Source organism: Dermacentor albipictus, chromosome 2, assembly GCF_038994185.2.
Source record: "Dermacentor albipictus isolate Rhodes 1998 colony chromosome 2, USDA_Dalb.pri_finalv2, whole genome shotgun sequence".
In the NCBI taxonomy this organism is placed as follows: domain Eukaryota; kingdom Metazoa; phylum Arthropoda; class Arachnida; order Ixodida; family Ixodidae; genus Dermacentor; species Dermacentor albipictus.
The window spans coordinates 95,576,327-95,602,273 of NC_091822.1; the positions used below are offsets into that span (position 1 = coordinate 95,576,327).

The 25,947-nt window shown below is 43.9% G+C and overlaps 1 protein-coding gene across 1 annotated transcript; it reads left to right on the forward strand.

Annotated features, from left to right (window-relative positions):
* The first annotated feature begins 1,962 nt into the window (after positions 1-1,962).
* Positions 1,963-24,922, forward strand: LOC139055746 (uncharacterized). Its single transcript, XM_070533280.1, has 4 exons — positions 1,963-2,075; positions 8,262-8,522; positions 13,114-13,302; positions 24,855-24,922. Exons 1-4 carry the CDS (start codon positions 1,991-1,993, stop codon positions 24,920-24,922), a joined length of 603 nt encoding a protein of 200 aa, XP_070389381.1. The 5' UTR covers positions 1,963-1,990.
* Positions 24,923-25,947: the final 1,025 nt, after the last annotated feature.

Sequence of the window (25,947 nt, forward strand, 5' to 3'; positions counted from 1 at the left end):
CTGTTTTAATACCATTCATGACATGGCATATGCTACACTCTTTCGCAATCGTCCCTCCGTAAGACAGCCTTTCTCGCTGCGTGTGAGGGAGCTTAGTGAAGAAATGCTCATTCCACTCCTCGAGCTTCGCCTAATGCATCCAGCCAAGCTGCTACCTCCTTGGGAGTGGCAGCTCATACAATGTGATATATCTTTCATGCAAGTTACAAAACACGCCCCAGAGATTGAAATCCTAATGCATTTCCGGGAACTCCAGCACAAACACTCCTGCACGGAGTTCTACACAGACGCATCGAAGTCACACGACGGGGTGTCCTATGCAGCCGTTGGTCTATCCTTCTCGGAATCCGACGTACTGCATCCGGAAACTAGTATCTTTACGGCTGAGGCATACGCACTGCTGTCGGCCGTAAAGCATATAAATAAATCACAACTCCAGAAATCAGTTATATATACGGACTCCCTCAGTGTTGTGAAGGCCTTGATGTCATTTTCTAAGCACAAAAACCCAGTCATCAACGAACTCTATTCCGTCCTATGTAAAACGTATATATGTAACCAGCATGTCATCATATGCTGGGTGCCCGGTCATAGGGCCATTGAAGGCAATGTTCTGGCGGACAAGATGGCCACATCAGTTGCATCGTATTCTGTAAATCCTACCGCAGCAGTCCCTGTCACAGATCTGAGGCCCTACTTGCGCAGAAAACTGCGGAACTACTGGCAACGCTCGTGGGACATGGAAACAAACAATAAACTGCATGTAATCAAGCCACAATTAGGTTTCTGGCCTCCCGTAACAAAATCCCGCCGGACAGATGTCCTATTCTGCCGTCTAAGAATAGGACACACTTTCGGCACATATAACTTTTTACTCACTGGAAATGATCCTCCAACTTGCGGTAGATGCGGGGACAGGCTGACCGTCCTCCACGTCCTCTTGGAGTGTCGGGAAGCCGAATACGAAAGAAAGAAACATTTTCCCTTAGCATACCGGCAGCGCATCCCCCTTCATCCCGTTATGTTACTCGGCCCAGAACCTTTATTTGACACCAACGCAGTCCTAAGTTTTCTGAAAGATGTTGTCTTGCATGTTTTTAGCCCACATGTTCGTAGCGGGTCCTCTCTTCAGAGGATATCGCCGCGATAGCTCTTTAGTATAGCACATGCCTCTAGGCCCTTGTGTTTCAAGGGCTCTGGCGAGGCAGCAGTGCTTTAAGTAATTTTACCATCCTATATATTTTTATTGTGCATCATTCTTCTACGATGGATTTTAATGTTCATAGTATTCATCATTAGCCATCGCCATAATTTTATAGTACATAGATTTTACGCACTTTACTGCGACTATTTTAGGCCACTTTACAGCCAAGTCACATCTTCCATAATACATCCTTAACACTACCACCAGTCATGGCGCTCTTTGGCCAAACCTGGCCCTTGCGCCACAAAACAACATACATCATCATCAATGTGCTTACCTTAACTCAACGTATTAATTGTAGCAGCAATCTTTGTTAAGTCTGGTTTATTTCATCATGATTTGCATGTGAACAGCAATTGTTTGTTGATTTTATGGTTGCAGTGACTTAAGCAAACCTTAGTAATGTGGGTCGTTTCAAAATAAAGCAAAGTGAGTGATTGTTCCACACTGTTGACGTTTAAACAGAGTGATGGCAGGGAAGAAAAATTTGTGAGAAAAAGAAATGAACTTCTGACACATAAGGAAGTGAAAATGACCATGACATTGTTGAATTGGCAATATGTTTTGGGACACAGTGCTTTAATAGCAATTACTACTATGTATTTTTTTTCAGGAGCATTCCGATACGTTGACACTGAGCCAGCCCAGGAGAGGGTTCCATTAGGTGTCCTAAAGGACATGAAACGGGCCATGGAGCTTCAAATTCCTGTGAATGCGCTCAAGGGACTTTCTTCCCTTGTAAACCTTCCAGAGTTCGATCTCGTCCATGGTCAAGCAGTCGAATACATGCACTGCATCTTGCTGGGCGTCACGAGGCAGATTGCAGACCTTTGGTTTGATGCCTCAAATTCTCAAGAGGCTTTCTACCTAGGTAATGTCTGCATAATGTGTGTGCCATTTTCTTGTACTGTTTAGAATAGGTGTTGAGCATTTGCTTATTTTACATAGTGAGCCACATACTGCACTCTAATGAAGGTAACATTTCATGTGCTTTACTTGCTACAGTAATTCTTCTGTGAGAGCCAAATGTAAGCCACGAGTGTTGCTAAGATCTGGCTGTTTACTCATAAGAGTACATTTATTGCTTTCAGTATAGGCTTCCCCATTTGTATGTACTTTCTTGATGCAATTCTTCCAGGAGGAACACACGAGATGAAAGTAGGAACTGTTTTCATCATGCAGTATATCATGGCAATAGTTTGGAGAAACTGGTTTTGTTTTCAAGCTTCTATGTGCTTTGGCATGCATAAACCTCATTTTCAAGAATTTTCATTGGCATGGCACCAAGAGTAGCATTTTATGGCATATAAACTAAAATATGCTAATGTACCAGTCTTTGTGCAGCTGGTAAAAAGGTCCTGGGGGTGAAAATTAATTCTGAGCCTTCTAAAACAGCATGTGTTGGTCTTACGCGTGACTAATTCACTAAATTACTGTATTGTGCGAAATGCATACTATAACCTGGTATATGAACTCATGGCATTATACACAAAGTGCAAGACCAAGAAGTTTTTACTCGATATATATATATATATATATATATATATATATATATATATATATATATATATATATATATATATATATATATTCTATGTGTGTAGTCAGGCACGTTGCCCTCAAGGGTCACATGCTTGCTTTCACTTTCTGACTTGCCAATGGCCACACATTTACATCTGTAAAAATACTGGTATAAAAGCTTGGGTGCAGGCAAAGTTTATGATCAGCTGTAATTTAAGGACTTTTTAAGGATGCCCAAGCAACGGTGTCATAACTTAATGGGGCCGCCATTTTTAAGTTCTTAATTTTTTGCTCTAGACCTATGCTCAGCATGTCGGAAGAACTCAGAGCGAGAGGAATTATAATAATTCATGCTCACAAAGATAAGTTATTAGTTGTAGAAAATTCGAACTATCAAAATACAAGTACAATGTAAGCTACCGTCAACGTGAATGTTCGCGTCTCTAGATCCCTCAACTTGGCACCTGGTAATAAATTTAAAATATGTCCAATGCTTGGTTTCGGACCAAGTAGTTCCAGCACAGAACTTCTGAACTAAACGTAACAGCGCAAACATATAAGACGAGCCACAAAATGAAAGACACGACACACACTGGCGCTGACTAACAACTTCTTTTTTCCTTCCATCGTCGATGCATTTATATACCTAGGCCACATAATCGCGCAGGCGCACAGAATGCATTACTGACGTCAGCCATCTTATCATATACGCAAACGTATGAAATCAAATTCTGATTGGTGCAGGGACAACGATGTGTCACTAATGCAGTTATTTCCTTGACTTTTTATGTGATAGGCCTCTAAGGCAAGCCGCGCGTGTTCATTCTTGCTTTTTCCAAGGATAATTGTCCGATCAAGTCGCGCCTCACAATTGCTGCAAGAGTTTATATGCGCAACCAGGTGCGCTCCTTTATCTACATTTTTGTTTACTTTTTGCGCATGTTCCCTGAGTCGCTCATTGACGCAACGCCCTGTCTGGCCAACGTATGTCTTACCACAAGAGAGTGGAATCCCATAGACCACGCCGACAGCGCACGACACGTATGAGGCATCATGCCGGATTTGGCATCCTCCTCTGTTCTCTCCGCAGGTGCGGGAACATAGCTTAGAAAGCTTGTTTGGCGCAGAAATTGCCAAAGGTACGCCATGCCTGCAAGCAACTTTCTTGAGTTGATGGGTCACCTTATGTATATAAGGGACCACCGCAGGCCTACGCGTTTCACGTTCGGCGGCCGGCCTTCTTGTGGTTTTATTTCTCTGGATCAGAGTTTCAACCACTGCAGTCAAGAGCGACATAGGGAACCCAGCTGTCAAAAGTCGGCTGATCTGATTGTCAAAACTTTCTTGCATCTTGTGTACACACGACCTTTTAAGTGCCAATTCTATACTTGACGATGCAATACCTCTTTTCACAATTTTCGAGTGCGCAGACCTGAAGGACAACAGTTCCTTTTTCGCACGGGGTTGATAGGCCCAACACACATGGCGTTCACAGAATTCAAGCTTCAGTTCCAAGAACTGCAATACACTGTTTTGTGGGCTCTCATGGGTAAACGTAAGACCTTGTCCATGTATCTTAAAATCTTCTAAAACATTATTGATCGTATCCTGGTAGGACGAATCAAGCGATAAAAATACCAAAAAATCATCGACATATCTAAAAACTTTTAAAACTTTCCGCTCAATAAAAGCATGGTGCAAACTAGAAGTGAGGCGTGCAAACAGGACACAAGAGTAGAGAAGTGGACAACACGAACGCCGACTATCAACTGAAGGGAGCACTGAGGCGAAAAATGAAAGAAGACACAAAACTTATCTGCGCATGCTCAGGAATGGTAACACCACGTGTCAATCGGGTACACGTGCTGATCTACGTGAGAGATAACTGTTAAGACACTTGATCTCTTCCTTATGTAAAGTAATCGAAGGCTGACTCACGCACGCACTTCCACCATTATAGATATAATGGTGGAAGTGCGTGCGTGAGTCAGCCTTCGATTACTTTACATAAGGAAGAGATTAAGTGTCTTAACAGTTATCTCTCACGTAGATCAGCACGTGTACCCGATTGACACGTGGTGTTACCATTCCTGAGCATGCGCAGATAAGTTTTGTGTCTTCTTTCATTTTTCGCCTCAGTGCTGCCTTCAGTTGATAGTCGGCGTTCGTGTTGTCCACTTCTCTACTCTTGTGTCCTGTTTGCACGCCTCACTTCTAGTTTGCATAATGAATCCTTACCAACTAGCTCAGCTTTCTGTCGTTCAAAAGCATGGTCTAAAGTATGATCGACACTAGACAAAAAAATATCCACAAGGACGGGAGCAACACATGATCCAATACAAATACCATTCCGTTGTAAATACGGTTGGTCATTAAAAACAATAAAAGTAGCTCTAAGGTAATATTCTAAAAGACTTAAAAAATTCCCCACTGAAAGTCCGACATGATTCTGGAACGAGATCGTACCATTATACTCAATACATTCTTGTACCGAAGACAGGAGTTGACGCTGTGGAACTGAATAAAATAAATCTTCAACATCAACAGAAAAACCATAACCTACATCCTTATTCCCAAGCAAGAACTGCACCACGTCATTCGAATTCTTTGTTCGGAAAGGGTCTTTCACTGTTAGAAACTTTAAGTTCTTTTGCAGGAATTGGCTCACCTTCTTCTGCCAACAACCAGATTCACTAATAATGGTCCTAAATGGTGAATCTGCCTTGTGGGTCTTAGCCTTGAAAAATACCGATAGGCACCGGCCTCTACTTTTCTCTATGCTTTTTGCAAGCGGCATCAATTCCAGTTTGTTACAAAAGTCAACAAACTTTGTTTTTATCCTAACTGCACTTTTCTTAATAGGAGCAAAGTTTTTTAGCACAGCCTGCAACGCTTTCTCGTTAAAGATGCCCTTCTCAACAACAACAAACCCACCTTTTTTTGTCTGCTTCCAAAAGCCTCAGTTCGTTATCTTTTAAGAAAGATAACGTTCGTCGAACACAGACATCGGAACAGCGCGAAGGTCCTTCAGGTACTACCTTTTCCAAACGCTCGACACCTTCAAGAAGGCAGCGATCGCGGTCGTCTTGATTCGCCTTGGAAGCAACATTTCTATTAATAGCTATGAGTTCATGAGCATGGACAATAGAAGGAACACAGAACTTAGGGCCTTTCACTAGCAAACGGTTAACGTCATCAGGTCAAATCAGAAGAATGTGAGCCAATTCCTGCAAAAGAACTTAAAGTTTCTAACAGTGAAAGACCCTTTCCGAACAAAGAATTCGAATGACGTGGTGCAGTTCTTGCTTGGGAATAAGGATGTAGGTTATGGTTTTTCTGTTGATGTTGAAGATTTATTTTATTCAGTTCCACAGCGTCAACTCCTGTCTTCGGTACAAGAATGTATTGAGTATAATGGTACGATCTCGTTCCAGAATCATGTCGGACTTTCAGTGGGGAATTTTTTAAGTCTTTTAGAATATTACCTTAGAGCTACTTTTATTGTTTTTAATGACCAACCGTATTTACAACGGAATGGTATTTGTATTGGATCATGTGTTGCTCCCGTCCTTGTGGATATTTTTTTGTCTAGTGTCGATCATTCTTTAGACCATGCTTTTATTGAGCAGAAAGTTTTAAAAGTTTTTAGATATGTCGATGATTTTTTGGTATTTTTATCGCTTGACTCGTCCTACCAGGATACGATCAATAATGTTTTAGAAGATTTTAAGATACATGGACAAGGTCTTACGTTTACCCACGAGAGCCCACAAAACAGTGTATTGCAGTTCTTGGAACTGAAGCTTGAATTCTGTGAACGCCATGTGTGTTGGGCCTATCAACCCCGTGCGAAAAAGGAACTGTTGTCCTTCAGGTCTGCGCACTCGAAAATTGTGAAAAGAGGTATTGCATCGTCAAGTATAGAATTGGCACTTAAAAGGTCGTGCTTACACAAGATGCAAGAAAGTTTTGACAATCAGATCAGCCGACTTTTGACAGCTGGGTTCCCTATGTCGCTCTTGACTGCAGTGGTTGAAACTCTGATCCAGAGAAATGAAACCACAAGATGGCCGGCCGCCGAACGTGAAACGCGTAGGCCTGCGGTGGTCCCTTATATACATAAGGTGACCCATCAACTCAAGAAAGTTGCTTGCAGGCATGGCGTACCTTTGGCAATTTCTGCGCCAAACAAGCTTTCTAAGCTATGTTCCCGCACCTGCGGAGAGAACAGAGGAGGATGCCAAATCCGGCATGATGCCTCATACGTGTCGTGCGCTGTCGGCGTGGTCTATGGGATTCCACTCTCTTGTGGTAAGACATACGTTGGCCAGACAGGGCGTTGCGTCAATGAGCGACTCAGGGAACATGCGCAAAAAGTAAACAAAAATGTAGATAAAGGAGCGCACCTGGTTGCGCATATAAACTCTTGCAGCAATTGTGAGGCGCGACTTGATCGGACAATTATCCTTGGAAAAAGCAAGAATGAACACGCGCGGCTTGCCTTAGAGGCCTATCACATAAAAAGTCAAGGAAATAACTGCATTAGTGACACATCGTTGTCCCTGCACCAATCAGAATTTGATTTCATACGTTTGCGTATATGATAAGATGGCTGACGTCAGTAATGCATTCTGTGCGCCTGCGCGATTATGTGGCCTAGGTATATAAAAAATGCATCGACGATGGAAGGAAAAAAGAAGTTGTTAGTCAGCGCCAGTGTGTGTCGTGTCTTTCATTTTGTGGCTCGTCTTATATGTTTGCGCTGTTACGTTTAGTTCAGAAGTATGTACCAACTAGGCCCAAATGAAGTGTTGCTGAAATTCCAGCACAGAAGCCCGACACAATTAGAACGCACGCTGGAAAAGTTGGGATATTACATCCTTAAGAATTTCGGACATGCTAGCCAGTGCTTTGAGACACATTTCATGTTACCCATGTTGCATAGGAACAACTTATATAAACTGAGTGTGTGCATCATCTAGCTAACACTGAAAGTAGCAGTTACAGGCCGTGTTTGTTGCTGAAGTTCATTGCACGTCTCTCAATGTACTGTTGTGCTTTGGTAAATTTCTACAGGGTTGAGCAAATCTTCTTTTGATTCAACATTTTAAATGCTGCGTAAATGTTCCGCTTTCTTAGGAAGATTCGCCATCGTGGCTAAGGGATGCGTTCATCACTGATATCTACAGGGGGTCTGCTGTCATAATTCATTTTGCCTTAATGGCTCATGAGAGACTCAAACAACGTGTCATGAATGCTTGTATGAGTGAGATGAATATTATGGTGTACAAAAGGGTGCTTTGTTGTGTCCTTTTCTCAGTTCTTTGCTATGAATTGCCCTTTACGAATTTCCCTGTGGTTACAAATGGTATGAATGATGCTATCATGTACGACTGTATTAACCCAAGGTATTTTTTTTGCTGAGAATTCTTTGCAGTAAATTTGAGCATCTACAGGTATGAGGAGTACACATGATTTAGCTATACATATAAAGAATATAATTTCATGTATGCATAATTTTGCAAACTGCCTGCAGGTAGTCCTTCCCTGGTGGCAAAAGTGGACGCACGGTTAACAACAATCTACCCACCTGATTTGATCACACGGCTGGCAAGGTCACTTAGAGAAAGAGCTTTTTGGAAGGCAGCAGAGTGGAGGAATTGGCTCTTATACTACAGCCTGCCATGCTGCCTTGGTGTTCTTCATTCCCGGTACTGGAGTCATTTCACCCTCTTAGTTGAAGCCATCTTCACTTTGCTGACAGAGGAGCTGTCTCCTGGAGACCTTACTCATGCTGGTAGGTCTGTTTACCTTGTTGTGATATACTTGTTTTTGTTTGCTATATAATCACTTAAGATGCTTAACAGCAGTTAGAACAAGACACACTTATTTTATATCCTCATACTTCAATGGTTCATTTGTTTCATGTAATGATAAGGCCATGCAACATTTGACTGCCATACGTCCACTTTTTTTCTGATTTTTCTTTTTTTGATGCATGGTACATATTCAGTGGTGATATTGCCTGTTCTGTACTGACTTGCCAAAGTCGTGCGATAATCGATGATTCAAGCGGTGGGTTTTATGTAGAGACCATGACTCTGAATCGAAGTGAAGCTACGTCGAGATCTTGAAAACGTTTTCATGTAGTGCATTGGGTGCATAGATACAGAGAAGGAACAGGACACACACACACAGTGCATCTTGTTGTTCTGTGTGTCTGGGTATTAATTGCGCTACACCAAAAAGCCTCCAGGACGATGTACCAACAAGCCCTAATCTCCACACTGGTCTCCCTCAAAAAGAATGGCGCTGTTCTTGCACCTGAAGTTTGATACTTTTCACGCAAGAGTGCCACCAAGTCACCTGCACATGACACATGTGTGTTTTCAATGGCCAAACCAGTGCGGGACCTTTTAAATAGCACCTAAAGAAATGACACGTATAGCTTGTGGTTAGCAGAAGGAATGTAAATTACAGTAAATTGCCTCCAATATTTTTCAGCACACAGCAGGTAGTACCTAAATTGGTCACACAAAGCAGCCATGTATTCTAGGCAATGCGTTCAGTTGCAGTGTCAAAAAAGTTTACTTTTGTAAGCTTTTCACGATTCATACAACTGTATTTCAAATGTGAAATGTTGCTTGGAAACTGCTGTTGGTACACAGTACAAAATTCAGTGCAATCAGCCTAAAAAGCTGCTGCAGACGCTTTAATTCATTTACACAATCAGGTATATTGTATGATTCTCCTTTCAATTTGAACAGTTGCATGAATGACTCACTGGATAACTTTTTAAAAAAAGCTTCAAAGGTATCATTGACTACACTTGATCAGTGTTCTTGTGCAAGACATTGGAGCAAGAATATCAATTAACGAATTTACTTGATTCTAACGTGCCCTCGATTGTAACGCGCACCCGTTTTTCTTGACCAAAAAATTAAAAAAAAATTTAAACCTCGATTGTAATGCACACCCATTTTCCATGACCGAAAAAAAAACAGGAGTACAAAAAACAAAAGCACCTCGTGCTTTCATTCAGAAATACTATTTTTTCTCATTAGGAAAGAACATATTTATTCTCAATACTCTAAAGTTGCGATGAATGAAAACACAAATAGGAGTGGCCTACCTTGCCGCCAAGATTCTCACTGCGCCGGTACGAGCCACGTGGGGCAATAGATATCGCTCGTCATTGCTATCAGACAACTCCTTATTGCTATCAACAGACCAAAGCATTTCATCCTCGGTGCCGTCCATGGCATTCGAAATCCCGCACTTTTTAAAGGCCCTGTTAACCATGGCAGACGGGATCGTGCACCATGAATCTTATACCCATCCAGCAAAGTCCTGCAGCGAGGCACGCTTCATTTTATTGGCGGGCTTGAATTCGTCGCAGCCACTGACAAGCCATTTGGTGTACAGCGCCTGAATTCTATCTTTCACTGGCTTGATAAGACATCGAGCGGCTGGAGCTGCGATGTTAGGCCACCAGGTATTACAAGGTCGGTGTTGCATGCAGCCAGCTTGTCCTTGATGCGCTGGTCAAGGTGGCACCTGAATGTGTCAAGCACAAGCATCCCACGCGGACCGAAACTGCCGCCGGGTCTCTTCCACCAAACGTTATCAATCCAGTCAGGGACCAAGTCCATGGTCATCCAACCGTTTCCTTTTTGCACGCACAATCACGCCACTCGGAAACACGATTCCTTTCGAGAGCGTCTTCCATCTGAAGATAAGATACAGGGGCAGCTTGTGCCCATCTGCAGTGCAACAAAGCAATGCGGTGACTAGTTTTTTTCGTGGCCGGAAGACAAAAGACGCTCTTGCTTCGCCCCCTTCTTTCCAACGGTTGTGGTAGCAGACACATCAAAGTACAGCGGCGTCTGATCAGCATTTCCGATTTTTCCGAAGTGGTAGCCATTCCTATGGTGCAACTTGAAAGCGTACCGCTGAAAACTGTGCAATTTCTCCTCATATTCTCCGGGCAATTTTTGGCATATCCCTGTCTGCCTTCGAAGAGAAAAGTTTTTTCTTTTCCTAAAATTTGATAGCCAGCCCCTGCTCGCTTTGAAGTCACTCTGCATTAGCCCTTTCTGTAGGGCTAACTGCATCGCCCGTACTTTGAGCAGATTGGTCGTCACAGGCCGCTGTGTCGCTCGCTGCTCTTGCATGTATGCTGCGAGCAGCTCTTATGTTTTGGCAAAGTGGCCCTGCTTCGGTCCACTGAAACCCTTCCTTGTTGCTTTTCTGGCGAAAATATGATTTTTCTGTTTGCGCCAGTCCAGCACACAAGCTTCGGGAACTCCGAACGGCCGTGATGTGGACCAATTTCCGTCCGTCTCCATGCACATAATTTTCTTTCTAATGCGGCATCATGGTGGCCTCGGCATGTCTTTGCAGTCGGTGCTTCCATGCTGATGGGCGTCTTGCGCTGGAGTTTGAGGTATAGTAGCGGCGCCTGGTGGCGGCGCTACTGGGTCGTACCAGCTTGGGTTGTATTGAGCCCTGGCTGTGGCGAAGGACGTTTCTAGGCCGAGTTTTGCGTCGATTCGCACTTATTTCTGCCCTGTTGCGAGTGCGAAAAGGCTCGTCACTTCTCGCAGACCATGTCAACCACGCTGCGAGCTCGCCGCAGCCTATAGTTTAACGAAAACGGGCTCTCTGTGTGCCGTGGGACGCAATGCTGGGAGCAGACGGAATCGGTAGCGCCGATCCGGAGACCTAGCCCAGCCTCGAGAAGGCGTCACCGTCATTACTTCTGCGTCGTGGGATGCCATGAACAAGAAGGCCTGAATCCCAACATCATATTCTGCCGTTTTCCTTCAAGGCCTCACGAAGTGGAGCGTCGGGCGCGCTGCATAGCTGCAGTTCGTCGCGCTGAGTAAGCGAAACTTCGCGCCATGCTGACTGCTTCGCCTGTCTTGAAGCTTGCTTGATTATCTGCGTTCTAATGTTCGGTATTTTGCACCTACAGTCCCGACAGCAGACCGACATAGCAGCAGGCATGGCTGGTAATTCACGATTCGAGACCCGGCCACAGCGACAATTAACAATTCGACCGATGCGAAGTGGTGAAGTGACCAGGTGTGTGCAAATGAGCACAAATGGTCGGGCTCATTCGATGACAATTCACTACTCCACTACGAACAGCACAGGTTAAGAGAGTTAAATGCGCTCATCCTTGATCTCAAGCCAGCACGTTGAGGCAACGCAGCAAGGCAGTATTGATTGCAGCACATCGATGTTCGAGCGCTGTCATTAAAACCTACATCAAGCGAGCGGCGTACGAGCTCGCGCTGCAGCGCGATTCGCACGTACGTACTACGTGCGAGCTCATATGCATTGCATCAGTTATTACCAGTTACTAAAAGGAACAGATGGCCGCTACTACAACGCAGGCATAACTACTTCTTTAGCGGCATGCAGTCAACAAAGAATGCAGGAGGCCCACCGTTTCGCGGCATGTCGAAAGACCACTGCCGTCGCGGCGCGTACGATCGTGCGCTCGAGCAGTTCGTACATCGCGGCACGTACCGTCGTGTGCTCGAGCAGTTCTGTACACATGATGCCTGCTTATCGCTGCTGTGGATTCATTTATAACAAGCATTTCCTCGCGTTTGAGCGCCTGAAACTAGCAGCTGGCGTGCAAACCTTACCTGAAGTTCCACTTCGTACGCGACTCGCTTCACTTGCGATTGACACGGTGCTAAAACTTCGCCGCCTAATTCTTGAACGGCGTACACGTATTCGGCACTGCATAATTTCTTGCCTTTACGCAGCGTGCCACCCCTGAAAAAATCTTCGGCGCCCGATATTCGCTGCAGGCCGTGAAACAACACAACCGAAAGCGGCGGGTCCATATTGTAAACGTGCTTTCCGAAGCAGACGACCGAGCTTGGTACGACCCATTTTTGCACAGAGGGCGCTTTTTAGCACCTTTTTCGCAGCGCCCCCTGGGCAATGCAAGAGCCCCATTGAATAAACGCAGAAAACGGGAAGAAAGGTGGTAGACTAGGTTACACTAGCGTCTCGGTTCACGTACAACACACAAGTATGCACATGGAAAAAGCTACGGCAGCTAGGCTAGAAGTGCATACGAGGCGGCCATTTTTCGAATGCCGATGGTGATATGATAACGTGGATTTAGGGTCGTACTTGATTGTAACACACAGCAATTTTCGGACCCATTTTATTGGAAAAATGTGTGCGTTAGATTCGAGTAATACGGTAATACTTGCATTAAACTACATGGTATATTGAGTTAAAAGTTGCTTAGCTTTGCTGATATGAGGAGCATCTAATTATAATTAATCCTTGTATGGCTATTGCGCAGCTATGTGAATGTTAAGGCAACCTTGCATTTCTTTTCATTCTTTTTCTTCCAGGAAACCTGCTCCAAAGGTTTGTAGGCCGAACAGCAGGGTTATATGGTGTAAAGTCCTTGACCTTCAATGTCTATCTCCTACAACACATCACAAGCAGTGTGAAGAATCTTGGACCTTTATGGTCCCATTCGGCTTTTGTTTTTGAAAGTGGGAATGGTACACTTTTGAAGCACGTGACAGCAGGGAAAGGTGTGCCAAGTCAAATTATTGAGCGAATAGCCATGTCGCAACAACTGACTGAACATCTATTCATACATCCACTTTCTCCAAGCATTTTGGAACTGTGTCAGGGTATGCTAGGCTACAAGAAAATGATCAAATCAAGGGTTATTGACGGAGCACGCATCATTGGCAATCCTAGGCTGTCCGTATTGTTGTCAAATGCTGAAAATCTTGCACTTAATGCATTTTGCCCAGGGTGGAAAGATGTGGTGTAATACTTTCGCTTTGCCCATCTTGGCACTGTTTTTTGGAGTAGTCAGTATTCAAAAGGAAAAAAGAAAGACTGCAGTGTTTTTGAGAGCAAGGATGGCAAGACATACATAATTGACCGCATTTTAGAAATTTCGGGATTTCATGACACTCCCTCACTTTTACTTTTGTGCAAAAAGCTAGTTGCCACAGACAGCTCTGTCAGTTTCCCTTGCCACATTAATGAATGCTTCATTTCATTAGAAACTCCCATCACTGTGGTACCCTTGTCAGACATAGTGAAGCCTTCTGTTTTCATTGATTTCCGGGATGAACAAAAGCAGTACGTTTGTGCTGTCCCAAATCTGGTAGAACGCGATGAAACGGACACTAAAGAGAAAGAGCTGAAAAGTTTAAACTGATAGCGCATTTGTTCAAAGCAATATTTTACTTAATTTCACACTAATAGGTTGAATATTCAAAGCGAATGAAAGTCAGTGCGCCATGGCATGAACTTGAGCAGAAATCCAAGCATCGGCACAAATGACATACTAATTTTAAATTGTGGCATCACTAGTTTTAAAGAATTTTGTATGTTTCAGCCATTTTGGCAGAGTACAAGTGCTCTAAACTTGCTAAGTTCAGTCTTTGATCCTTTCAAAGTACAATGCAGTCAATCTTTACTGACAAACTTAACTAGGCCTGAGCAGGCACCATCAAAATTCCTGACATCATGGCTGGCTGATGCAAAAAACTTGAGGTGGCATTGCCACCCGTCTTTCGTCTTTGCTCCTTCTGGTTTGCCAAGCTTCTTGCAGTAAGAGTTTTTTTTTGTATTGTCGAAGGATAATTTACTACTACAGCTCGCGTTGTCTTTCTCTTTAGTGCACATGTCCATTAAATGTAATGTTTATTGTATTTGCTATGATAAAGAATGTAGAAGCACGTGAAAGAAAAATTGTCATCCACTTAAAATGTACAGCATGAATCTGCAATGGAAACCCATATGGCTTTCCCAGAAAAAAAGCCTCACAGTTGAAGAAAAATTTGTCCTTGTCCAGGGTATGAACCCAAGACCAGTGCCTTTCCAGGGCAATCACTGTACCATCTGAGCTAACCAGGAGGCTAGCAGATCATAGCGCGAGGGTGAATTTACAACTCATGGGACTGAAACACAGAATATAGCAAATCAGTTCCGCAGCCTGCAAGGTGGTGGAAAGTACATTAACGAGAAAAATTGTCATCCATCTTAATGGTAACACAAAGCTAGAAAGGAAACCCATACAGGTTTCTCAGAAAGAAAACCTCACACTTGAAGAAAAATTCATCCTGCACAGTGGAACCTTGGTAGTATTTCTTACCAGGCAGCAATGTGACATAAGTACACACTAAGCAATATTAGACAGTAACCAGCAATTGCAGATTTGTGTTTTCTTTCATGTCCACTGTCAGAAACAAAGCGTGCAACACTGCAGTAAATGTTACCTAAAATCTGTAGTGTCTTCTACTTGTTTTTCCAAAGCAATGAAAAGCTAGCTCAAGTGTTTCACATGAGAGTGTGATAGAGGAGAGCTGTAAATAGCACTAAAAGAGACCTTGGTCAGAATCGCGCGCTACATTGAAGGAAACTGGCATGCTTGTATTCTACGAATAATAAATCTTTAATTTGGCTCTGGATGTGATGCACAAATAACATGGAGTGTTGCTCGATAGGTAAACAATGCAGCCAATCTGTGCGCCATCGCTTAACCAATACCCATGCAGGGGGAGTTATTTTGCTTGGATACTAATATATTGTATTGCCAGAAATAGTAAACCATGAAGGAGACATTAAAATCTTGGAAGTCCTAAAACTTCGGGAATGCATGTATTTCTATGTTGTATTCATTACTGCTCTAGACCCAAGGTCTCAAACTGGCTCGAAATACAGGCAAATTTACAAGGACATTTGACCGTTGCAAGCTATCCTCACTTTTAGGCAGTATAGCTTAAGTTCATCAGGGTGCTTCTGTTCCTACCAGGAAAGAAAGATGTTGCTATATTCTTTGTATTATATTTGTACCATGCAAGATGCTATGCAAATTTTCTTGTTTGGTACGTTGCTTTTTTGCAAATGCAATTTAGCCGTCATGAACATTGAAGCTTGCAGATTTATGTCATGTGATGTGTAATATGTGCCCCATTCTGTATTTCCTGCAACCATACAATTAATCTTGGCCATTTCCAGTTATATAAATGCATAGTTAAGTGTCAATTTTTCCTCATGTTGTCTATTGTGTAAATTGAGAATACTGATTCTTGAGTTGCAGAGTTGAGTGATCTGTGACATAGGCTTGTTTCACCCAAAAAAATCAGTTAAAAGCCTTCACCTAAAAAGATCACATTCTCGTGACGCCTGCGGCAAAAAGGACATTCCACGTCCGCCGCCATGGTCTGTGAGTGGTGGCGCTGGCTAACACTCCCAGGGTTCTACTGCGACACATAAATACCCAAGAAGGTGGATGAAAAACCGGCGTCACGGTAGCTGAATTAGTAGAGCATCGTATGCGAAATGCGAAGGTTGTGGGTTCGGTTCCCACCTGCGGCAAGTTGTTTTTTCATCCACGTTAATTTCCATTAATTCATCGTTTCTTTATTTTTATTTACTAAGCACAAGTAATTTCCCCTACCTTGTCCTTGGTTTCAGTGTTTGTTGGCTTCTCATGATATGACTAATAAAAATCGGGCCCCTCGGTTAACCCCCTTCTCGTTCTAAACATTAGAAGTAATTTAAATTTTTGTTTTAATACATTTGTTAGATTCACAAAAAAAACTTTGTTTGCAAAACAGTATCGCAGGCGCTTTATCAATGTTTGCAATTTTAACATTCTTTTTTGTGTTGTTTTCTTGTTGGAATATGAAACTGCTACTTATCACATTGTTTTGTTTATATCCTAGATTCCTATTAGCCTTTACGGCTATGGATTCAATCATGATCAAATTGTGCTAAAAATACATACTGATTCTTGTAAAATTGTTCAACCTAGAGGTGTGCAATGAAAGAGTTCATTCATGCTTTTTCTGAAAAGTCAGTGCATTCTGCTGTTTTGATTTGTACACATAATTTGCATCACAAGTAAATGCGGTTATAAGATCTTTAGTTTCTAGATAATGAAATATGTATGATGTGACTGTAGATTGTTACGCACTGTTTTGTGGAAGAAGTTAAGAATGCATAAACATTTCAGGATTGTAAGGTGTTGTCAATGTGGGAGAAAGATTCACTGTAAATGATGCACACAGTCATCTACTTTAAAGAAAACGCAAGTAGCCGTGCTCCAAGGAGCGTCAGATGCGGCCATTGGACAAGCTGCTTGCATATGCATGTTGAGAGCCAAAGGTGGGGCATGTGGCTTGTCATCTGCTACTGTTCTGGCACCTGCAAAACTGAAGCATTGAAGCGATTTCCTGGATGCTTGACAGCACACTTCTATTAAAAATGAGTCCGGCACAACTTGTTCACCATTTCTAGCAGTTTGTTGTGCTACTTTCCATAAAACACTTGGTGCTTTATGTAGGGCAATATGAAAGACTGGTGTTTGTGTGCTGCAATGCAAGCAAAATCTTTGATGCCAGTATCAGGTGAGGCTGTGCACATGCTGGCAGAATAGCAGGTGGCACGCTAGACGTGCTCTCTCTGGCTCAATGCACCTGCATAATTAGTTCTAGTGGCCACATGTGGCGCACCGTAATTGTACGGGCACTCGCATGTTGCCTTTGATAGCTGATGCCCCTGTACATGTTTATCAGAGCTTATATATATATATATATATATATATATATATATATATATATATATATATATATATACAAGCTTATACAGTGGAACCTCGTTAAACCATACCTGGCAGGGATGCAGGAAAAGTATGCACAAACTGTTTGTACAGCTTAACAGGTGACAAAATATTTGCAGCCACGTACCTAGAAAAAAGTTCAGATACATTGCTCAATGAAAAAAGCGTCTGAAGATGCTTTTGTTCTCAAGTGCAGCGAAAAAAATGTGACACTTCAGCAGCCTGAACGAGACAACTGCAGCCTCAAATCTGTTTATTACTGGTGTCAGCTTCTTCAACAGCTCTTTTTGAATCGCAAAGAGGCACATAATATCCAATGCCTTTGCAACATACACAACTGCTGGGCATGGCACATATGACATTGCATCTTGCTCGTCATTGTCGCATGCTCCCAGCGATGGTTGGGGTGCAACAATACCAACACTGTCGTCAGTTAAGTCTGGACGCGTTGCAATATTGCTGTCAATGTCACGGAAGGTACAGAATGGGATGCTACTTGCTGCACATTGCTGCTTCAAAACCTCCACTAGGAGGCTGTCGCAAGCATTGATCGTCCTCAATATCACTTCGTGTCCCACCTTGCAAGTATCACCCGTTCATGAGTCAAACTTGGCATAGCTAAAGTAGGGCTGCACAGCTGGTTGCCCTCCTTGCTACCGCGAGTAAGTGAGCAAGTGCATGCAGGGCTCCGAGAAAGGCAGTGGAGTAGAATTTCCCTTGTTCCATCGCAAGCAGAATGCTACACAGCAGGTTCTTGTAGTTTTTCTTCACACCGCGGATGACACCCTGGATCAAAGGTAGTGCAACAGTGGCTGTGTTGGAAGGCAGAGAGTCTATCGCCGAGAGGCTTTGCACTTCAACGTGTGATGACAAATTACCTAAAACGAAAAGGATGTTTCTTCCCAGCACTGATGCTATCCAGGTTCCTCACATATTCTTCAAATAGCTTGGTCATCATCCATGCTTTCTTCTTGCAATGCAGCATGCCGATGGCAGTCGGCTACCCTTAGAGCATCTAGGCTTGCCACCCTTTCCAATTACCAAGAGAGGCGTGTGGTCACTTCCAGTCATGTTCGCAACCAAAGCAACACAAATTCTGTCTCGCTTGCTTGCAGCCTATACAACTTTCCCCTTTAAACGCAATAGTCCTTTCAGGCAGCAGCTTGTGCTACAGGGCAGATCTGTCCACATTAGATATGTCCTTGGGGGGATAGATTTCCAAGAACTCGTGAAGTTGCTAGTGCTTCCAATCCTGTACAGCATGTGTGTCTGCTGCTGCGCCTTCTCTGGACATGACTCTCACCTTGATGCAGTAGCGGTCCTTAATTCTTGACAGCCACCCATTGCTACAAACAAGAATCGTGTGTGAGCTGCAAGGCAAATAGCTTTATTCTAGCACGAGGGGTCTGCTGACAGAAACGTTTTGTGTCCAAGCACTATAATGCCTCTTCGACATCCAAGTACATCGATCCCCATAAACGACACCTTTCGAAATTGCATACCAAAGCTGCACTGAGCCAAGATGGAACTGGCCCTGGTCGTGTCTGCAAATTCGTTGTCGCCATTTTAGATGCTAGCTTTACATCGTGCTTTTAAGAAGAATGGTAATTCTAGTTGAATCTGCAGTATATCCTGAAAAATCTTGCACTATAAGAAGGTTATATACCATACTACACCATACACTATAATGTGTATGGTAACCTACAGCTAGGTACGAAATAAATCGTGATTTAGGTGGTCACAAAATGCATCAAGTTCAATGGTAGCATTTGCTGTCACAGTTTCAGGTTGCACGGCTACTGTTTGTGCATGGAGCTGTACAGCTTAATCGGATATGGTTTGACGAGGTTCCACTGTTTATAAGTGCAATGGAACATTTCTGCATTGATGATGTATATAAAATATACACAGGTTAATAAAGGTCATTGCTTGCAAGTGTTTTGTGTGTATGTCTCTGTGAAAGCTAGCACGCATGCAGCTTTATTAAAAGCCATAATGCTAGATATTGGTCACAATTTCTATACAGCTAAAAAAATGGCCCCTGTGCATATACCTTATTTACTAGGTGCTAAAATTGTCTGGACAGCCAAAGAATTTAAAAGTTTCTAAACCTGTTCGAGCATTAAATTGCATGGCATGATTTCATCCAGTATGGCTGCTACATAGGTGAAGTTTGATTAAGGTTTTGTGCCATACAGGCACCTGTATGGTGCCAGAGGGAACAGTATGAGTCAGTTTAATTACCAAACAGGACCCCTGTTTAGGCCCATTTCTGTGTCGGATCTGAGGCCTGTTTAAACTGGTTTGCAGGCTAAACGGGTCCTTGTTTAGACCTGTTTGTTGCCAGTGTCCAGTACATACCAGTTTATTTACCAAACAGGGCACCTGTTTAGACCTGTTTATATATGTCAGAGGGTCAAGTTTAAACCTGTTATGCATGCAAAACTGGTATACATGATACCACCCAGTAGGGTTGCCACAAAGCTCCAGATTAAACCAGCTTTCGTGCCAAATAGGCGCCCTGTATGGTGCCAGTACGTCCAGTATAAGCCAGTTTATTTGCAAACAGGGCCGGCCCCTGTTAAGACCTATTTCTGCGTAAACTGCTCGTGCCTAAACCTGCTTGCATGCCAAACGGGACCCTGCTCAGACCTGTTCGTGTGTAAACCGGTCCTGTTTATACCACTTTGCATGCCATACGGGACCCCGTTCAGACCTGTTCGTGTGTAAACTGGTCCTGTTTATACCTGTTTGCATGCCAAACGGGACTCCGTTCAGACCTGTTCGTGTGTAAATTGGTCCTGTTTATACCTGTTTGCATGCCAAACGGGACCCCGTTCAAACCTGTTCCTGTGTAAACTGGTCCTGTTCATACCTGTTTGTTGCTAAACAGGTCCCTGTTAAACCCAGTTTAAACCTGTATAATCCAGTTTGAATTTAAATAGGATTTTCCAATTGGGCTATCTGGGCTGATGCAGTAACCTCACCCATACTTCACAGATAAATTGAAAGTTTCTTCACAAGTGACTGATTCGCACAGGCTTGGGAATATGACTGGCATATTTAATGAAATCATTCTGGAATATAATTATTCAGTTTTCTAAAGATGAATGGATAGTGGTAACATGGCCAGTGGCTCACAAGTGGTTGTGTTATAGCCCTGTCACCCTGGACATTTTAATGTCATTTTAATCGAATGGCATTAGGATTGAATAGCATTGTTCAGTTGCTACACAGCAAAATTTAATGCCATTAGAATCTAATGACTTCTGCAATCAAATCAATTCGAGAAAATCATTCGGCTTTGCACTCATGGCGAATGACTAAATATGATATTAAGTGTTCATAACATCAGAAGCAGTGACGTAAAGAGGTCATTAATTTTCGGTGGTTTAAGGCATCGGTTATTTTTACTAGAGAAAAGCTGTACGGCAGTCTTTCACAAAATGTTTTTACTCTTCACCTCAATTGCGTCTGGCGGCTGTCGGTTTAGTAGTCACTCATACTGCAGACAATTGGGTGCCTGTATGCATCTATTTGACATTCTAAGTCTAGCCTATTCCTCTAATTAGTATGCTTTGTTCACAATGCAAAGCACATATCAACTGCTTCAGCTACTGCAACCGAGTGTCGTCCAGCACTGCCATGTCGGTCGTATTGTCTTCAATTTATTGGCTATGGCTACTAATCTGGTCAACCCTTGTTTTTGCTTATAGTGGCCAGAAATTCTGAAATTAGACGTTTTGTATGCGTGCCATTTTGGTGAAGTGACACCCAATATTTATATTAAAATAAATTGATTTTCACACATTCTACATATACTTTGCGCTTGTTTCCTCAACTTTTTTTTTGCAATGATTGCCATAAATATCATGACCGAATGACATCAATTTTTGCTGTGTACCACCACCGCGGGTCGAATGGCATTCATTGCACTGAATGTAATTTGCATCTAATGACATTAAAATGGCCAGAGTGACGGGTATTAGATATGGTATAGCAGCTTACATTTTGAAGGAGTTTCGGTAGGTTAGCGTGTTCCATAAGCTAGGGTGAATCAATACGTACTGACCCACCTGTCACACGTGTAAAGCTGATGTTATTAAAGCTTAGCCTTAATCTTCTATGTTTAGTTAGATTAGGGCAGTTTATCTTGGCATAGGTTTATAGAGATTTCCTTCAGCATAGCAAATATAACTTTGTTAACATGATGTACTAGGTTAATCTATTCCTCATCTCCGGTTACAGTTACGTGAATGCGTGTTCTGGTTAAATATGTTGGCAGAGTTTATTTATGTCATGGCCAGACAATGTCAGTTGACGGCAATTTTTCTTGGTTCATTGATTCTGCTACTGCGCCTAAAGACCACCTCGACTTTTATAAGCAGCCATTTCTGAAAGGGCTCGGCGTTTTAAAAGTGGCCCGCCCGTCCCTGAGGAACAACGTTAATTATTTTAGTCACAACTCGAGATCCGCGATACAAGTTGACTCGTATATAGGCTGGCAGCACAGCGATCGTGACTCGCAATGGTTTGCATGGCTTGCATATGTGTTTGCTCATCGCTGCCAACAATGTCAAGACAGCCAGCTGCATTTTCATTAGAAACGACAAAATTGTAGAGACGTTATTGTCCTGACGAATATAGGTTCTAAGCCTAGTGGCTCCCAGCGATATCAGCGGCTGCAAGGGGAGCCTAAATAGACGGCAATCCGCTGCAGCGACACTCGCATTGATATACTTTTATTAACATCGTTTGTGTAAAACGAAGGAGTGCTGAGCATAGACGTTTGTTTGCAGGTTCTTGGCTGCGAAGTATTCTGGTCGTCCTTGCAGGGGCTTGTTCGTATACCACACGAATCACCGCGGAAACCACTCCGACGCGTTGCACGGCGGATCGCGCGCAATGCAGGTGTTTCCCGAACGCGATGGAGAGCACCGCCGCACAAGTCTACATGTTGTTTGCCCTATTGCAAAAACCAGCGTCTTCCAGTGTGAAACCAGCGGTTTTTTTGACACTGGATCGCACTGGGGACGCTGGCGCTCGCTGGGACTGACTGGGGCACCAGTGAGAACGCTGGGTCCCACTGGACGAGACGCTGGTTCCACTGGCATGACGCTGGGGCGCACTGGTTTGTGCTGTACAGGCGCTGGTTGTCGCTGCAGTTCGCTGGTTCGCACTGGAAGCTGCGCTGGTTGTGTTTGTGCCGCGCTGGTTCCAGTGCGCGAGGACGATCGCTGCTGAATATTAAATGCTTTTACAATTTCATCGCTTGATACTAGTCTCTTGTCCTAAATAACGTTACATCTTGGGGTCATGACACTCTATATCGTGTCGCACCTTGGAATAAAGGTGCGTAAGCTGCCTTGTTTATACATGCGCATTTCACACTGAAGATCACTCTAGTTTTTTTTTTGCATTTTCCCTTGTGACTGGGCGGATAGCTAAATTCTTGAACGAAATCACGCAGGCGCAGAGGACGCCGCGTTTTTTAGTAGTTTGCGCGAACATATGACTGGGATTTGTCGCCGTTGTCGCCGTGTTGTGGAGTGGACATCAGAAATTGTTCAGACGCGCTCAACGGACCCCGAGTTCGAAGCCTGCGGCTGATTTATATTATCGCACCGATGACAACTCTGAGGTGATTCGTGCGCTTCCAGTTTCCATGTTGTACTAAAGGAAGGTTCTGGAGCTCAAATACACGCATTTAAGCTTTCGCCAGCTACCCGCGCCGAGATCGGTCCCCACCGAAGCTCAGGTGTATCCGCCATGTCCGTCTGCGCGCTATCGGCGTGTCTGGCTCAGTAATCATGTCCAAACAAGGACAAATCACTCCATATTTCAACTTTCGCATCGGTGTTCTTAAATAAACCGCTTTTTTTCGTGTCTACGGTGCCAGTACAAGAAGCGATGCGCGCCGATGTGACGCGTCATAAACACAAGCATACGTGCTGTCGCCGAAGGCTGCCAGCACTAGCGTGCGCTTCTCTGACGAAGATATATGACTAAACGGACGTATCGATTGAATCGCATCACTGAACTAAGAAAACGTTGCATATCCCATGTCTGAAGAACAAGAAACGGCTATCGAAATCGGTAGTAACAGCCCATACAGCGTCCCGGGTCGGCGGTTAATTTAGGACTTTTTTCGAAGTAAAGTACCTCTCGCAAGTGAAAATCGATGTTGTGACACTTCCAAGCACACTACTCAATAAGGACAATAACTTTATTTCTCTGGTACAGGCGCGAGTTTTAGTTGCTGGGCGATAGCGCATCTACTGTCTGTGCGAGACCTTTCTCTGCTAAACTAAAATATATTAAATTATGCCTAAGCCCCCACGCCCCACCCCCCATCTGTAGGCGTGGCGTAGTGGTAAACCACCGGGCTCAGGTTCGCTAGGTCCGACAATCGAATCCTAATTTGTGCCCCCCCACCCTTTTTTTTCACTAATACGCTTTCTATTTCTTTCTGTAATCAAAAACATATATACGTTTCCGGGCACCACGTATTTAACGCGCTAGAGCTCTTTTTCGCACCGGTACGCCTCGCTTGACCAACGCCCCAGCATGCAGCGCGCGACGCTGGGCCGGGGTTCCGGGTTTTGCAATAGGATTGCCAGGGAAGCGGCAGCGACGGCTGCAGACGACGCAACGAGGAGGCAGCGTGATACATTTCGTCGTCTGTTTCGATTAGTAAGCGTCGCTGTGACGGAGAAGTCGCACTTTCTGCTGCAATGGACGGTTTGTTGTCTATCGTACAACAAACGAAGCTTCAGCGCTCTGGGTGCGAGGGTGGATGGTTAGACAGCGTGTTTCGTTTGTAGGCTTGCGCCCATGCGACAGTGACTTTCCGTGCGATCTTACATCCAGCGGCTGCTGTAAAAAAAAATGATTGAAGACGACGTCTTTCCGTGCCAGTTTTCGGACGCTGCATGGACTTCCGACTTGACCAAGTGTAACAAACTGACTGTGTGTGGCGCTATCTAAACTCAAAAACTTCGACCGTTCGTCAGGCGTATCGAGGCTGGGCACTGAAAGAAGAAAAATATGTCAAGAATATCAGAGTGAATTGAGACACTGGCGATACCACTATCGGTCTGATCAGAGCGATGTGTCTTCCGTCGATGAAGAGTGGATTTTACGTAGTTTCCGCGTGGTTTGAAATAGCAACAGGCAACGTCGTTGGAGCCCACTGTCAATGTGTCGCCGGGTGAGCACACTTGTTTCTATATCGGTTTGTTGTGCAAGACATGGGGGGCATTACAGACTTGAATATTAGGGGATGTAAGCCGCACGAAACCTATCGGAGACGCTAACCTCCGGCCGTATAAAAGAACCCAAAGCGAGTACCAAAAAGCACAAAAGGCCAACAATAGAGTTTGCCTTCCCCAACGCTTCGGTGTGGCTTGCGTCCCCTAATCTAAAGCTCTGTATTAAAATTGATTCTTTCATCCGCGTGCTGTGCTGTTCTTTGTCGATCTGCAAGCTCTTGCACAGCGTTGAACGAGCTGTCGAAGCAGCCGCAGCCCACACGAGTACGGGAGGCCATCTTGCCCCACGAGTAGCCGGCTTCGAGAATCGTGTAGGTTTTGGGACGTGTACGTATCTGCTACAGGCGTACGCTTAAAAAGTGTGCCATATATTTTAGAATATTGACAGTTCTGTACGGAGGGCAAATACGCAAATGTGAACGCTTGGACAGGCAGATTGATTTCGTCCGGTAGTGTGAAGATCGCGAAATAACGCGAGCAACACCAGTGCGCAGTCGCACGCTCTGTCGGTGTTCGTCTGTATTGAGTTTATCACTTTTCCGGCAAACGCGGTTGCATTTAAGGGTGTCCCGAAACTTGCAGATCGAAACAAGCAGCAAGTAGGACGTTGAGAGTTTGTACCAAGAGCAGCGAGGTAGCGCAGCTTGTGTGCCGTCGTGGCATCTCTGCGTGGCAGGTGTCATGAGCACCCTTGGCAGACATCTGTTGCATGCCACCTTTGCACCTATTTGTAGAGGGCTTCCAAATGCATGCACTCCAAATATTCAACGCAACACGAAATGGCCATACCTGTATATGTGTTTGTGATCATAGTATTTATGCTTTACATCAGACATCATATCTTTGCCTGTATCTTTTATCATTATCACATATATTCATCTATGTTTGGCTTGCAGCCTGAGTGAAACCTGCCAGCATGTGGCTGCGGCGTTGCTCGCAGTTGCGGAGAAGGCAGCTCACAAGACAACCTGCACCGACGTACCCTGCAGATGGATTGTGCCTTCAGAAGGTGTGCAATGTATTGTTTTATTCCAAACAAGCATGGTGTTTTGTAGTTTGAACTCGCTTCAACATTGAGTGTATGCTTAGACCTGGGTGTTTCAAATCACTCATGCTCTCCAGCCTTAAAAAACCAATTTATTTCACTGGAAACTACAACAGGGCAAACAGTGAAGTCGTGTTGCAGTTATAACGCACCATTTCTTGAACTCGTGTTTCATAATGCACCATGCTGACAGCTGAACTCACTGAAATTACAAGGTACCTTCCTGCAGAGACACAACACAATACTGAGCACATATAATAGAAATGAGTACATA